The sequence below is a fragment of the Stegostoma tigrinum genome, chromosome 6 (genome assembly GCF_030684315.1).
Source record: "Stegostoma tigrinum isolate sSteTig4 chromosome 6, sSteTig4.hap1, whole genome shotgun sequence".
NCBI lineage: Eukaryota > Metazoa > Chordata > Chondrichthyes > Orectolobiformes > Stegostomatidae > Stegostoma > Stegostoma tigrinum.
The window spans coordinates 60488688-60503874 of NC_081359.1; the positions used below are offsets into that span (position 1 = coordinate 60488688).

General features: G+C 39.2%; 1 protein-coding gene across 1 annotated transcript in view; it reads right to left on the reverse strand.

The window, feature by feature from the left end:
- Window positions 1-8509: 8509 nt before the first annotated feature.
- Window positions 8510-15187, reverse strand: part of LOC125453252 (E3 ubiquitin-protein ligase RNF149-like) — a 34157-nt gene continuing 27479 nt past the window's right edge. The window contains exon 8 of the mRNA XM_059646597.1: window positions 8510-10561. Within this exon, the coding sequence (XP_059502580.1) occupies window positions 10491-10561 (71 nt within the window). The 3' untranslated portion in view covers window positions 8510-10490. The remainder of the gene's footprint in view (window positions 10562-15187) is intronic.

Below are 15187 nucleotides of genomic sequence, written 5' to 3' on the forward strand. Positions count from 1 at the left end.
CTCTGTCTCATCTGCAACTTTATAATCTTTCCCTGTTTGAATAATATCTAACTCTTCTTCCTGCCAAGATGCATAACCCACATTTTCCCACACTATATTCTGTATGTCAAGCTTTTGCCCAGTAAATGCAACCTGTCTGCATCCCTGACGGACAGGTCAAGGAGGTTGGATGAGGTTACTTAATTGTCTAGCCTTGGCCATTATTGCCGTCTCAGGCTTGCTGCTGTGATGCAGCAAAAGACATCACATTGTTTTCCACTGGACTCGATGTTAAGTTTGATAACTTTAGGGCTTGAGGTCTCCCCTGTCCTAACCCCACCCCCACACTCCAGGCCTTGTTATCTCAGTCTGCTATTATACATTACTCGCAGTTAGCCACTAACAGTTCTCATTGTTGGCTATTCACCCTCTTACCCAGATCCTTATCACTTCTTTGTCTCTTGAACTACTCTCTCTCTTAGGGCTCTATCCCCAACTACTTCACTGTTTACTCCCTCCCATCACCCTATCATCTGCATACATTCCTAGCTACCATCAGTTCTGAGGGTCACTGGACCTGAAATATTGACTCTGATTTCTCCCCACAGATGCTGCCAGTCCTGCTGAATTTTTCTGGCAATTTCTGTTTTTGTTTATGATTTACAGCATCTGCAGTTCTTCTGGTTTTTTACTCCCTATTTAACACTCCATTCCCTTATTTGTTTTCCCTATTACCCATTGAACGTGGTTGCTAACTTTTCTTGTAATTCCTGTACAATAACTCCCAAACTCTCCTGCAACTTTATAATCTTTCCCTGTTTGAATAATATCTAACTCTTCTTCCTGCCAAGATGTATAACCCACATTTTCCCACACTATATTCTGTATGTCAAGCTTTTGCCCAGTAAATACAACCTGTCTGTATCCCTGATAATAAAGTGTGGAGGGTCTAGGCCCGAAACGTCAGCTTTTGTGCTCCTGAGATGCTGCTTGGCCTGCTGTGTTCATCCAGCTCCACACTTTGTTATCTTGGATTCTCCAGCATCTGCAGTTCCCATTATCAATGTCTGTACCCCTCTTGTTGATTAAAAGTCATTCTTGCTACTTTCCTTCCCACCTACATTTGTGTCATTTGTAAACTTAGCATTAGCATATTCATCCCAATCTTCCCAAGTCTTTTAATATTAATTGTAAACAATTGTGGCCCGATCAGTGATTCCTGTGGCAGTTGACTAGTTGCAAGTTGCCATCCTGATACTCCCTTTGTGCCAAAGCTCTGTCCTATTAGCCAATTCTTTATCTATGCTAATATGCCAATTGCAACATAATGGGCCTTTTTAAAAATTAATAGCCTGATGTGCAGTATCTTAATGAATGTCTTTTGGAAATCCAAATATTTTATCTGTTAGTCCTTCATTATCTACCTTGCCTGCTACCTCCCCAAAGAACTGTTAAAGAATTCTTGAAATTTGTCAGGCATGATTTCTCCTTCAATGAAGCTATGCTGGCTCTGCTTGATTATGTTTTGTATGTTGATAAGCTTTGTTATTATATCCTTTGTAACAGGCTGTAATATTTTCCAAATGACACACGTTAACCCAACGGCCCTATAGTTTTTTTTAACTTTGCCTTCCTTTTTGAATAATCATCTGATCAAAAATAATTTCTTGTTATTGTACTTATTCTGACCCATACTAATAAAGCTCCTGGTAGCTTTATTAGGAGCCTGTCCTTTCAAAGGCCACAGCTGTCGAATCTTTGGTTCCCAGCTTTGATTTCCTTATAGCCATTACAGAGACATTGTTACAAGGTTATACCAACCAAATTGTATTTGTACCATTAATTCATTTATTTCTCAAGTTTGTACATGGCATGAATACTTGAACCAAAAAGCATGCTTCTTCATGTCTTGCAGTCTTACGTTTTCATCTTCAGTTGAACACTAAAAGCATCCCTGTTCCAAAATTAGTGAACGTACAAACAGGGCAAAGAATATAAGATGGTTCTTGTTAGCTTCCTCATGCTTTTAAAGAAATAACATGTTTTCTTCCCAAAAGATTTTGTCTGTTAGCAAGCCATTGCCCCTGGGGTTCTAGCATTTCCAACAACTAAAATGTTGCTCCTCCACTAATAGCTGGTAACTCAGAGCATGGAATGCTTACCTAGGCTAGGGAACTTCACAATAAGCAACAAACTGAATGTCTCAAATAACCCTGCTACCAAATTATCACCTTTTCTCCTGTCCACGTTACCAAGGGTTGGGCCAAGCATTCGTTCTGTGCCCCACTGTGACGATCCTACTTCAATATATGTTGCTTTTTGTTGACTTATGTGTCTTGCAAAGCGTTAAATCAATTATGGGTTCAGTGAGATAGCAAGGTGTAGAGCTGGATGAACACAGCAGGCCAAACATCATCAGAGGAGCAGGAAGGCTGACATTTCGGGTCTGCACCCTTCTTCAGAAATGGATTCTTCAGTGATTTTAGCACTGCACTATCGCCTCCCCTTGTTTAGGAGAGGCAAACTAATTGAATCATATACGTTTCTTAAGAAGCATGACAGTGTGGATGCTGTGAAAACACCAGGTTAGTCATTTAGGACTGAGGTGAAAAATTTATTCACACCAAAGAGTTTTGAATTTAAGGACTTCTCCACCTCCAAGAGCCACAGTTGCACGTATTCCAGATGAAGATTAATGGATTTACGGGTATTAAGAAATTATGGCGATTTCATAGGTGACGTTGCGGTCTGAGCTCAACTGTGAACTTATTGAATGGTGGAGCAGAATCCAAAGATACAATAGTCTATTCCAGCTTCCAGATCTTAAGGCTGTATCGTTTTCTGCCTCAAGATGTCACCTAAATGTACAACCTATGTGTTTTGTTTATGAACTTGCAAACCTATTTCCCACATAACACAGTCCATGCTCACATATCTCACTATCATAAATAACTGATCCATAGCATTGCTTAAGATATTAAAATATCAAGATGAGCTTGAGTCATTCCAACAGCAGTTTTACATTGAAGCAATTCAGCTTTGACGAGCAAGATTTGAGTGTGAAACATAAATTCATGCAGCATTGATTATAAAGTTTGTGAAATTCCAACTGGTCAAGACTTATGGCTTCTCTCTGAGATCAGATATATTACAGAAAATGTATCACGACTCTGGCTGTTAGACTGATGATGGGAGTCACCTGGGAAGGTTCAAAATAAGGTGGGAAGTTCCTTGCTTTCAAGGACCCTGCATGATATCTCTAATTCACAATTTATAGACATTTTGAACAATTATGTGGTACTTGGATCGTTAGCTAGAAATTTGAGTGACAGGTTACAATCTAATACAATCCATAACTCTCCTACATGTCCCCCTTAACTATGCAACAAGCCCTTTCACCTGACCATCTGACCAACCCCCTGTCTGTTCTGAATAGACCCTGGTCCCAAACTCATTATCCCCAGCTACCAACTCTACCAGTTACCCTCCCAACTTTATCATCTATCCTCTTAACTACCCAAACAGCCCCTGAAGATAGGCTGACCCAACCCATTTACACCCCACCCGCCCAGTCACAAAAATTCAAACACTGGACTGGGCCTTTAACTTTGCACATGGCAGCTTCTGCTTCTGCACTGATCCTCTTTGCAGGATTGTGGATTCCCGTGTTGGACCTTTTCAAACGTAACTGCAGTTTTCCTGCAGTGTCATTCTGCAATTTAATAGTTAACAAACCTTGAGGGTTAATTTTCCTGATTTCTGTTCCTCTGCCAAATTACAAAGTGAGTGAAATATGTCTCAGGGTTTTTTTTTCTCATTCTACCAATGTAAAAAGGTGTTTGAATTTGTGGGTTTAAATGCAGGCTGCCAAAATCCCCAATTTCCCAGTATTGTCTCCTGCTGGGATGTGGAAAGAAACAAAAGTGTAATTGCAGAACAGTTTGAGTACAGAAAGTTCCAACGGGTCACTTATCAAGCAAGAAGGCTAGTTTCAATTTTCTGTCTGCTAATTAGACTTCCTACTTTGAGTGGGGTCATAGTAGAGGAATTGTTGCAACAGTGACCCCAAGAATGGAACCAGTGTCATTTGACCTTTTTTTTCCCCTTTTGAGTTTAGCAGTTTAGATTATTAGCAACTGAAGGCCTGGATGAGTAACTGCAGTGTTTTTAAATTGCACTCATAAATCTGGAATAGAAGAATTATTATTGTAACAATAACTGTAAAGCTATGGACATTAATAAATCACTTGGATTTTTACAATGTCCTTTTGATAAGGAAAGCTACTGTGCTTATCTTACCTGACTTGCCTCTGTAGCAATTATGTTTAACCTCCCACTGAAAATGCCAGTTGTTTGGATCAAATTATTGTAATTTTAAATATATGAAAAAAATTGGAGAGACTATTTACCTCTGTCCTAGGTAATCTGCTCTTTGTCCTTTGTAATTTGCAACAGGAGCAAGTGCAGTGTGTTCACAAATATTTCAGTGCAAGGTATTAGTGCATTCCAGATCCTATCTGGAAGTGTATAAGGTTGAGGAAATCACACTAAATCATAATCGTTTGGCAAGGCAGTGCAGACAAGGTGGGCCAAATGATCTTGTGAGTAATGAAATATGCAGGCTTGACTTTATATGAATATGTTGGTTGTCTCCCAACATTAACACCTATTATAAGCAAGGTCAGTGGATTAGAAATAGATGCTGCTTGAAGGATGCTACATAAGAAACATAAATCCTGTTTAAAACTAGGGCTCATCGTCAAATTTAGGATTATCTTGCTGCATGGCATTCCAAAAGCAGTAGTAGTGCTGTCAGTGTCAGGTAATGGTCAGGAGAAAAGTTCAGTTTAGCAACTAGTAGTAAAGGCCCTCAAAGTGATATGCCCAGGCTATGTGAAAAGAATTGCAAAATTCCAAGAATTCTCAAAGCATAATTCAGAATTGCAAGGTAAAAACAGAAAGAACTGTGGATGCTGTAAATCAGGAACAAAAACAAAGTTGTTGGAAAAGCTCAGCAGAATTGCCAGACCAGGTCAGCACGCTTTTCAAAAACAGGTAGAAAAGCAAAGCTCAAACAAATTACAACATTTGTCCTGGAATGCAGTTCAGACAATAAATTTAATTGTCATGAGGCCACAATGTAATCAGTAATTAAGAAACAAATATAGAAAACTTAACAATGACTGCAAAAAATTAAGATGTTTACAGGACTAAAAATCCTTGAATTGTAATTTAAGTGTCTGCTGGATTAAAAAAAATCAATTATTTTTCATACAAGAGATCGCTGCAAATGGGGAAACAAAATCGTTTATTAGAAGCAACTTCATGCTCTACCACACAAGCCTCAGCAAATCAGATTTCTTGGAGCCAGAAGACCCTTTCAAAGTTACTCAAATTTGCTACTAATAGGTAAACAAAGAAGTGACGTCAATTGATTGCCCTCTGAATTTCTACAGTGGAAGTTTTCCAACTTGACTTGAAAACGTGAGTAATTTGATTGAATGAGAAAAGGAAGTTAATATTCCTTTAATGTGTTGTAATGCTACCACACCCAGACAGATTTTAAAATCTTCTCGCAAATCGATTGCGTCATGTATGATAAACATACTGCAATTGCTGGAATTCTGAAATAAATTGCTGGAAATTGGCAGCATCGAGACAGCAGGGCCCGTTTACATTCCAAATTGATACAACTTCAGAAGAGAAGGAAAGTAGAAATATAAATGGATTTTATGCTTCAGGGATAGGGAGGATAAAAAAAACAAAGGTGTGGGATAGAGTGCAGGGCCAGAGAGATTAAGTGATAAAGATGTCATGGAACAAAAGAAATAAGGGGAGTGATAATGACTGTAGGAAAGAAACAAAATATTTATCCAGAACGAGTGTGCTTTGCAGAATAAGGAACAGCTCAGTTCAAAAGCAGAAATGTGAAAAACAAAGCTGCATACTGTCACACAGCAAAAAGCAGAATCAAAAGGTGCCATGAAAGGTGGCAAATGGAGTTCAATGCGGATAAACGTGAGGTGATTCACTTTGGGAAGAATAATAGGAAGGCAGAATACTGGGTCAATGGAAAGTGTGGATGTGCAGAGGGATCTTGGTGTCCATGTACATAGATCCCTGAAAGTTGCCACCCAGGTCGATAGTGCTGTTAAGAAGGCTTATGGTGTGTTAGGTTTTATTGGTAGAGGGATTGAGTTCCGGAGTCGTGATGTCATGCTGCAACTGTACAAAACGCTAGTGTGGCCTCACTTGGAATATTGCGTGCAGTTCTGGTCGCCCCATTACAGGAAGGATGTGGAAGCATTGGAAAAGGTGCAGAAGAGATTTACCAGGATGTTGCCTGGTCTGGAGCGAAGGCCTTATGAAGAAAGGCTGAGGGACTTGGGTCTGTTCTCATTGGAGAGAAGAAGTCTAAGAGGGGATTTAATAGAGACATTCAAGATGATCAGAGGATTAGACAGGGTGGACAGTGAGAGTCTTTTTCCAAGGATGATGACGTCAGCTTGTACAAGGGGGCATAGCTACAAACTGAGTGATAGATTTAAGACAGATGTCAGAGGCAGGTTCTTTACTCAGAGTGGTAAGGGCGTGGAACGCCCTGCCTGCCAATGTAGTTAACTCAGCCACATTAGGGGCATTTAAACAGTCCTTGGATAAGCATATGGACGATGATGGGATAGTGTAGGGGGCTGAGCTTAGATTAGTTCACAGGTTGGCACAACATCGAGGGCCGAAGGCCTGTTCTGTGCTGTATGGTTCTATGTGCTAAAATGTGGAGAGTTTATTGTCTGACATTGGTGGGTTTAATGCGAGTGCAGAAGATTACAAATTGCCTAATTGGAAGGTGAGATGCAAAGGACAAAAAAAAGGTAAATTAAAATGTGATGAAACTGGAAGCTCAGGATAATGCTCACAAACAGAGCAAAGGGTGTTCTGCATTTGGTCTTACTAGCATGGAGGCCACAACACAGAGCAGCAAATAGATTACATTGAAATTATAACAAGAAAACTGCTTCTCCTAGGAGTGTAGGAGGCCTTGGAAAGCAAGGAAAGTGGTGGTAAAAGGGCAGATGTTACACAGCCTACCAATACTTGGGAAGGAAGCAAGATTTGGTTTTGATTGCAGAGTGGAAAAGATTGTCATGGAGTGAAAAGTCCCTTCAGAATACTGATGAGGGGTGTGGGGAAGATGCACTTTGTAATGGCGTTATGTTGGAGGTGGCAGAAATAGGTGTGCCCACCACTTTACACATTCAAAAAGGTTAAGGGTAATCCCTATCAGAATTCTGGGAGTGAGAGAAGGAGGGAGGAAGAGAAGTAGTGCGGGTGACTGTGTGCAACCGTCTAGAGGCATTGGGAATCTTTAGAAGACATGAGAAATGCTGTTGAGAGGTTGCCTCAACAGAGCAGATGCATTAGCGACAGAGAAACTTGGAGATTGGGATCCCAAGAGGAGGGAGCTTGCAAATAAGTGGAATTGAGGTAACTGAAAATTGTTGATAATGAAAATTAGCAGACAGCCTATTCTGATTTGATCCACACTGGCATGCATAGTCAGGGTGGCAAAACGCCATAATACAAAAATATAATCAACGCTGAGTACGAGTTAGACCAAAGGATCTGTTTGTATGCTGTGTGATTCCTTGACTACTTTTCATTCAATCTGCCACAGTCAGACAATGCAAAAGTCTTTTCTCCCCTAGAGCTTAATATCCAGTGACAGGATCGAAGTAATGCTCTTTGCAATGAAGTAAATTAAAGGCACTTTTCTTCGATACATCAATTTATGTTACTGTTCTCTTACACAGCAACATTTGTAAGTGGTACATTTCCCACTGAATGGAGAGAATTGCACAACAGTTTCTGAAGTAATAACACTGAATGTCTGGGTAACCATATTTAGAGAGTGCAAGACTAACACATTAAAACAGTGCTGCATTGAGATCAAATTAGTTTTGATCGAAAGAAAGGTTGTTTCATATTTAAGGGTCTCCTGTACTAAAAACAAAGCAAAAGGTAAATAGTAAGATGGATTTACAATCAGCAAACTGAAGAAGAAATTCAGATGATAATCATCTACAATTCCAACTTTTCTTTACAGAAAAGATTAATTTAATGTAGCATTTAATGTAGATTCAAGTAGTAGTTTTATTTTGAAACAGAACAATGCATTCCTTGCAAAACAAAATATTACAAACAGTGGTTTAAAAAAAATACACAATCTATTGCTCCGTTCTTTTTCTGTGGTGTTGAGAAAGGACAGACAAGAAACAAGATATACTATGCACATGTCTTTGAATAAAGCCCTAGGATTTTAAAGCCAGATTCTTCTGCTTCCATTTTGCTAGTTTGTGACACTCATTAAAATAAGTGGGTGAAAAAGGCAGGGCTGGTCAATGCAGGAAGAGAAAATGAGCAGTAGTATACATGTGGAACACTGAAGACTCAGAGGAACACAGTACATAAACAATCCTATTGATGCAACACCATTACCCACTTTCCCCAGAAACACAAATAAACATTCAGGTTTACGAGAGATTACTTTTAATGAAATACTTACATTAGAAAATGATAAACATAACCATGATGTCAGAATTATAGGCAAAGCCACATACTTCAAGATTACACATGAAATTGGGGAGAAAATATATCCTGTTACATGGGGGAAAGGGCAGAAAATTAATAGGAATATTGATATATTGAAAAGATATATACAGACAGAAGGTAGAATTTGCATTTGCCCATGATCAATTCAAATCTATCCTACTGAACAAAATTTTTTTCAACACACTATAATTGAAAGGTTAAAATCTCGAATAATGTACAGTTCAAAGTATGCTTATGAACAAATTTAAAGAGACTAGTGCTTAAAATTTCTTGTAATTAACGATGCTTATTTGCAATAATTTTCATAAATTGATCCTAGAGCTTTTACAGACATGTTTAAGGTGTGCTTTTTGACTATTCACAAATAAAACAACAGATTGAAGCAAATTCCAATAAAGCAGTTGCAGACATGTAGACACTTGCTAAAAAAACAAGACTTTGACAACATATTGCATCCCATCACAATAAACTACTGGCATTTCATTTGTCAATTTGAAAAGCCCTAGTACTTTTTGAACTTTGGCTTTTCATTGGCTTGATCTGAGCCTCAATTAAAAAAGTAAAATCCTAGCTAATAATTTACAACTTGCTCTTCAGATTGGAATTGCCTCAGTTCCATAACTTTGCAACATCCATGCCATATGTAGTTCATATTGAATAACTTCTAACACATCAATCTTGAAATTATTTAGAATGATTTCACATCAGAAGAGTTCCTTAAGTTATTTTTAAGTTAATTTTCTTTTATCGTAGTAATAAATGATTGAAAATGTTAAATATTATAGGTGTACAAATTTTATTCAGTCGACATAAGGCTCAATACATTATTGCTTTTTTTCTGCCACACTCAAATGAAATACAGTGCAAAATTTTAGTCTTTGGCCTAAAATAAAAAATAAATGATATTTTCATGACCTGTCATTATATATAATGTGGTGACCTAGTCATGCAGTAACGTACATTGGAATGGGCATTAAACTGATAAAGGTGCATCACAGCTTCATAAATATAGTGATTCTTAAGTTTATTAGAATTATTCTTTTTCACAAAATCTTGCCCAAATAATTTGTCACATCTGTTTCGGCACATTTCTGCAGTTTGGATAATTCAACACCACAAACAGGGCCTCTAAAACATAGTCTGATCTAATTATGTTATGAATATTTCATGACAGCAGTTATAGTCTGAAGTTTAACAGAATTTTTAATCCTCCAATCTTTTTAGTGCAGTTTAGTAGGAGAACCGATTGTATCATTATAGGCTTAGCTATGCGGCTGCAGAAATTAAGTGACCTCACAATATTCTTTTTAAAAAATGGTGACTTATATATTAACCACTTAGCATAAAACCACTGCTAAAAAATATTAACGACCAAACTACTGTTTCTATGTAACGTTACAGATTACCAGTTTGATTAACCTTGACAAAACCAGACAAATGGATCTAATACAAATAACTTTAGCTCTCTAAACATCTGAATTTATCCTTAATTTTTTTTCAAGGAAAATAAGGGTATTTACAAATATATTGTACAGGCTGCAAAGTGCAGAGAATAATATGAAATCAAAATCAATGCGCTTGTAACTAAACAGTGATTAAAAGTTACCAATTCCAGTTTCCGTAAACAAAGTTCAAAGTACCTTTCGTAAAGGAACAATAGGAGATTTGCTGTGACTAAGTGGGAATCCCATGCGTTACCAAATCAACACATTAATCTCGAGAAACCAATATCCATTATTTTTAATTTCAGCCAGTTATTTTATTGTTAGAACCACGATGAAATGAATTAAAAATGCATGACCTAGTATTTTGTTGCATACTTTAAACTTTTTTTTCATAAGAATCCACAAATGGCACCTCTTGTGCTTTAAATCAAAAATTGATTTTTGTCCAAAATATATTCATCTGGCATCTGGGCATCCAATGGGACAAGATGAACTATCGCTATTTCTCTGAATTTCTAAATTCGCTTCTAGAAAGAGAAGAGAAAAAAGGGAAATTATAAAATTCAAACAAAACACATAGCCTTAAAAAGAGTTCACAATATAATACATAGAACATAGAACAGTACAGCACAGTACAGGCCCTTCGGCCCACAATGCTGTGCCAACTTATTGTCCTACTCTAAGATCAAACTAACCTGCACACCCTACATTTTACTGTCATCCCTGTGCCTGTCCAAGAATCGCTTAAATGTCCCTAATGTATCTGTCTCCACTACCACTGCCGGCAATGCATTCCACACACCCACCACTCTGTGTAAAGAACCTACCGCTGACATCTCCCCTATACCTTCCTCCAATCACCTTAAAATTATGCCCCCTTGTGATAGCCATTTTCACCCTGGGAAAAAGTCTCTTGACTATCCACTCCATTTATGCCTCTCATCATCTTGTACACCTCTATCAAGTCACCTCTCATCCTTCTTTGCTCCAATGAGAAAAATGTTAGCTCCCTCAACCTTTCCTCATAAGACCTGCCCTCCAGTCCAGGCAGCATCCTGGTACATCTCCTCTGCACCCTCTCTAAAGCTTCCACATCCTTCCTATAATGAGACAACCGGAATTGAACATAATATTCTAAGCGTGGTCTAACCAGGGTTTTATAGAGCTGCAGCATAACCTCACAGCTCTTAAGCTCAATTCCTGTGCTAACGAAAGCCACAACACCATACTCCTTAACAACCCTATCAACTTGGGTGACAACTTGGAGAGATCTATGGACCTGGACCCCAAGATTCGTCTGTTCCTCCACACTGCCCAGAATCTTGCCATTAACACTGTGTTCTGCATACAAATTCGATCTTCCAAAATGAATCACTTCACAGTTTTCCGGGTTGAATTCCATCTGCCACTTCTTTGGCCAGCTCTGCATCCTGTAAATGTCCCGTTGCAACCTACAACGGCCCTGCGCACATTCCACGTCTTGTCATCCAGACTGCACAGTCAGTGGCAAAGTGTGCAGTCTTGATACTGAGAATTAATTAAATCTTTCAGAGACTTGTCAGAATTTCATCTCTATCACTGTACGACAGTGCTGCAACTAATTCTGTTTCTTTTACTGCTGTTTAGAGCACAGAGCAGCAAGTGATGCTATCAGGCTGTCCAAAAGTTAATCCCATTAAAGGATTTTCAAGCACATGCAATCAAAAAGCTGTAAGAGCAAAATAAAACTAATTTTAAAAAAATGATTGCATAAAGTAAATTAAAGATAAACATGTGGTGAAGGTAGTCGCTAAGATATAAGATATTGTCATTGTCAGGTGAAGATGCTAAATTGAGGGGTGGGGCCGGAGGCTAATTACAACAATATTAGGCAGGAACTGAAGCAAGTAGATTGGAGGCAGATGTTTGAGGACAAGTCATTATCTGGTGTTTGGGAGGCTTTCAAGTGCAACTTGCTGGCACATTCCTGTAAGAATGAAGGATATGTATGGCAACCTTGGAAACGAGAGATATTGTGAGCTTAGTCAAAAAGAAAAAGAAGCATTTGTCAAGGCTAGGAGGCCAGGAACATATGAAGCAAGGGTGGAATACAAGGAAAGTCAAAAGAAACTTATGCAAGGAGTCGGGAGGGCTGAAAGGCGTCATGAAAAGTCATCGGCCAACAGGATTAAGGAAAACCCCGAGGCTTTTTACATATATAAAAAAGAGCAAGAGGGGTGGCCCACTCAAGGACAGCGGAGGGAATTTATGCTTAGAGCCAGACCAAATGGGGAGGTATTAAATCAGTACTTTGCGTCAGTATTCACCATAGAGAAAGACTTGTTGGATGATGAGTCTGGGGAAGGGTGTGTAGATAGTTTGGGTCATTGTTGAGGTCAAAAGGGAGGAGGTATTGGGGGGTCTTGAAAATCATTAAGGTAGAGAAGCTCCTCGGCCTGATGGGATAAACCCCAGAATACTGAGACAGGTAAGGGAGTAAATTGCTCAGACCTTGAGAGAAATCTTTGTATGCTCACTGGCAGCAGGGGAGGTCCCAGAGGATTGGAGAATAGCCAATGTTGTTGCTTTGTTTAAGAAAGGGGGCAAGGATAATTCAGCTAATTACAGGCCAGTGAGCCTTATGTCAGTGGGAGGGAAATTATGAAGAGGATTCTTTGAGACAGGATTTACTATCACTTGGGAAAAAAAGTGGGCACATTAGCGACAGGCAGCGTGGTTTTGCGAAATGGAGATAGTGTCTCACTAACTTGATTGACATTTTTGAGGAAGTGACAAAGTTGATTGATGAGGGTAGGGCAGTGGATATTGTCTGCATCCGCAAGGCCTCTCTCATGACAGGCTGATACGGAAGGTAAAGTCACACGGGTCAGAGGTGAGCTTGCAAGATGGTTAAGAAACTGGCTCAGTCATAGAAGACAGAGGGTAGCAGTGGAAGGGTGTGTTCCTGAATGGAGGGGTGTGGCTAGTGGCATTCCTCAGGAATCAGTATTGGGACCTTTGCTATTTGTAATACATATATACATAAATGATTTGGAGGAAAATGGAACTGGTCTGATTAGTAAGTTTGTGGATGATACAAAGGTTGGTGGAATTGTGGCTGGTGATGAGGATTGCTAGAGGATACAGCAGGATATAGGCCGGTTGGTGACTTGGGCAGAGAGATGGCAGATGGAGTTTAATCCGGAAAAAATGAGAGATAATGCATTTTGAAAGGTCTAATCCAGATGGAAAATATACAGTAAATGGCAGAACCCTTAACAGTACTAATAGGCAGAGGGATCTGGGTGTACAGGTCACTGAAAGTGGCAACGCAGGTGGAGAAGGTAGTCAACAAGGCACACAGCATGCTTTCCTTCATTGGCCAGGGCATCAGGTTTAAAAATTGGTAGGTAATTTTGCAGCCGTATAGAACCTTAGTTAGGCTGCTTTTGGAATAGTGTGTGTAATTCTGGTCACCACACTACCAGAAGGATGTGGTGGCTTTTGAGAGGGTACAGAAAAGATTTCCCAGGATGTTGCCAGGCATGGAGGGCATTAGCTATGAGGGGAGGTTGGAGAAACACGGGTTGTTCTCACTGGCACGACAGAGATTGAGGAGTGATCCTGATAGAGATCTACAAGATTATGAAGGGCATGGACAGACCGGACAGTAGGAAGCATTTTTCCAGGTTGGAAGAGTTAGTTACTAAGGGGCATATGTTTAAGGTGCGAGGGGCAAGGTTTAAAGGTGATGTACGGGGCAAGTTTTTTTTAAAAACAGAAGGTGATGGGTGTCTGGAACTTGCTGCGGGGGACTGGGGGGGAAGGTAGTGGAAGCAGATACTATAGTGATTTTTAAAAGGGCATCTTGACAAATATGAATAGGATAGGAATAGAGGGATACGGTCCCCAGAAAGGTAGGGAAGTTTAGTTGTGACGGGCAGCATGTCGATGCAGGCTTGGATGGCCAAAGGGCCTGTTCCTATGCTGTAATTTTCTTTGCTCTTTGAAATTCTAAGCAAATCATTTTTTTAAAAGTGTTATTAAAAGTGATTAATTTTAAAAATATACCAATTAATGATTTGACAACGCTCAATGATTATTAAATCACCATTTTCAGGGCCAGTTCTATTGTTCATCAAATTCTATTATTTAGATCACTATTAGAAATGCAGGTACAACTTAATGAACAAGGCATAATATTTTTTAAAAGGGGCTTCAACGATGATATGGGGTTGAAAGCTGAAATATTTGATCTCACTGACTTGCAGCTCTGGGAGAAGACTCATGTGACAGACTGCAACTTTAAGATTTTTGAACTAATCTACACATGTTTAACTTCCTGAAATTATGGCCAGTTTCAGAATGATAAGGATGAGTGCTGACAGTTTACTGTCGACTCCCATCTCCCAACCCTGCAAATTTTGACATTTTGTTAACTTTCACATCTTCATCAGGAAAATCCGCTGTCTGTTAAAGAATGAAGGAAGATTTTATTTGTATTTTCAATGGAGGAAAATCTTCAAACGTATTTATGATTTTGTTGCATGCAAAAGGAATAATTTTGACTTTATGACATGGCTTGAAGCTGATAGCACATTTCTCTCAGTATTTTATTTCAAATAACATGAAATAACCTGCTCTTTTGTTAACACACAGGTTACACAGTTACGACATTGTGCAACAATCTTCTCAATCCCAAAGAAAAAAAAGTGTATTTGGGTTATGACCCCAACTTTGGGGACAGGAGGGGGTTCTAACTCTGTAGTATCAGGAGCAGTCACCCAATGGAGGGTAAAAAAAAAATTGGTTGTTTAGTGGCCAGTGGGCATGCTTGTTATCTAAACAAGCACAGTAAGTGGGCTCTCTGTGCTACAGGGTTAGTAGGAGACCCTGCAGCATAGAAAGAGCTGCACCTTGTGATGGTCAGTAAGATTCATCTTGTGATGCCTGCTCAGCGATTTTAATAAATTTGAAATCAGCAATGGTTATATGCTCCTAACACCATGGAGACCAGCAGGCCATCTGTAAAGTCCAGTTAGCATCTGATAGCTTGCTGCTCAATGCTTGTGGTAAACATTTCAGCTGGAAATCAGCTTTTAGCAGAATACTATCAGCAAACATTGACTGTGTAAATTGCCTCTGTCCTCACACCGATATTCTATTCTTTTAGT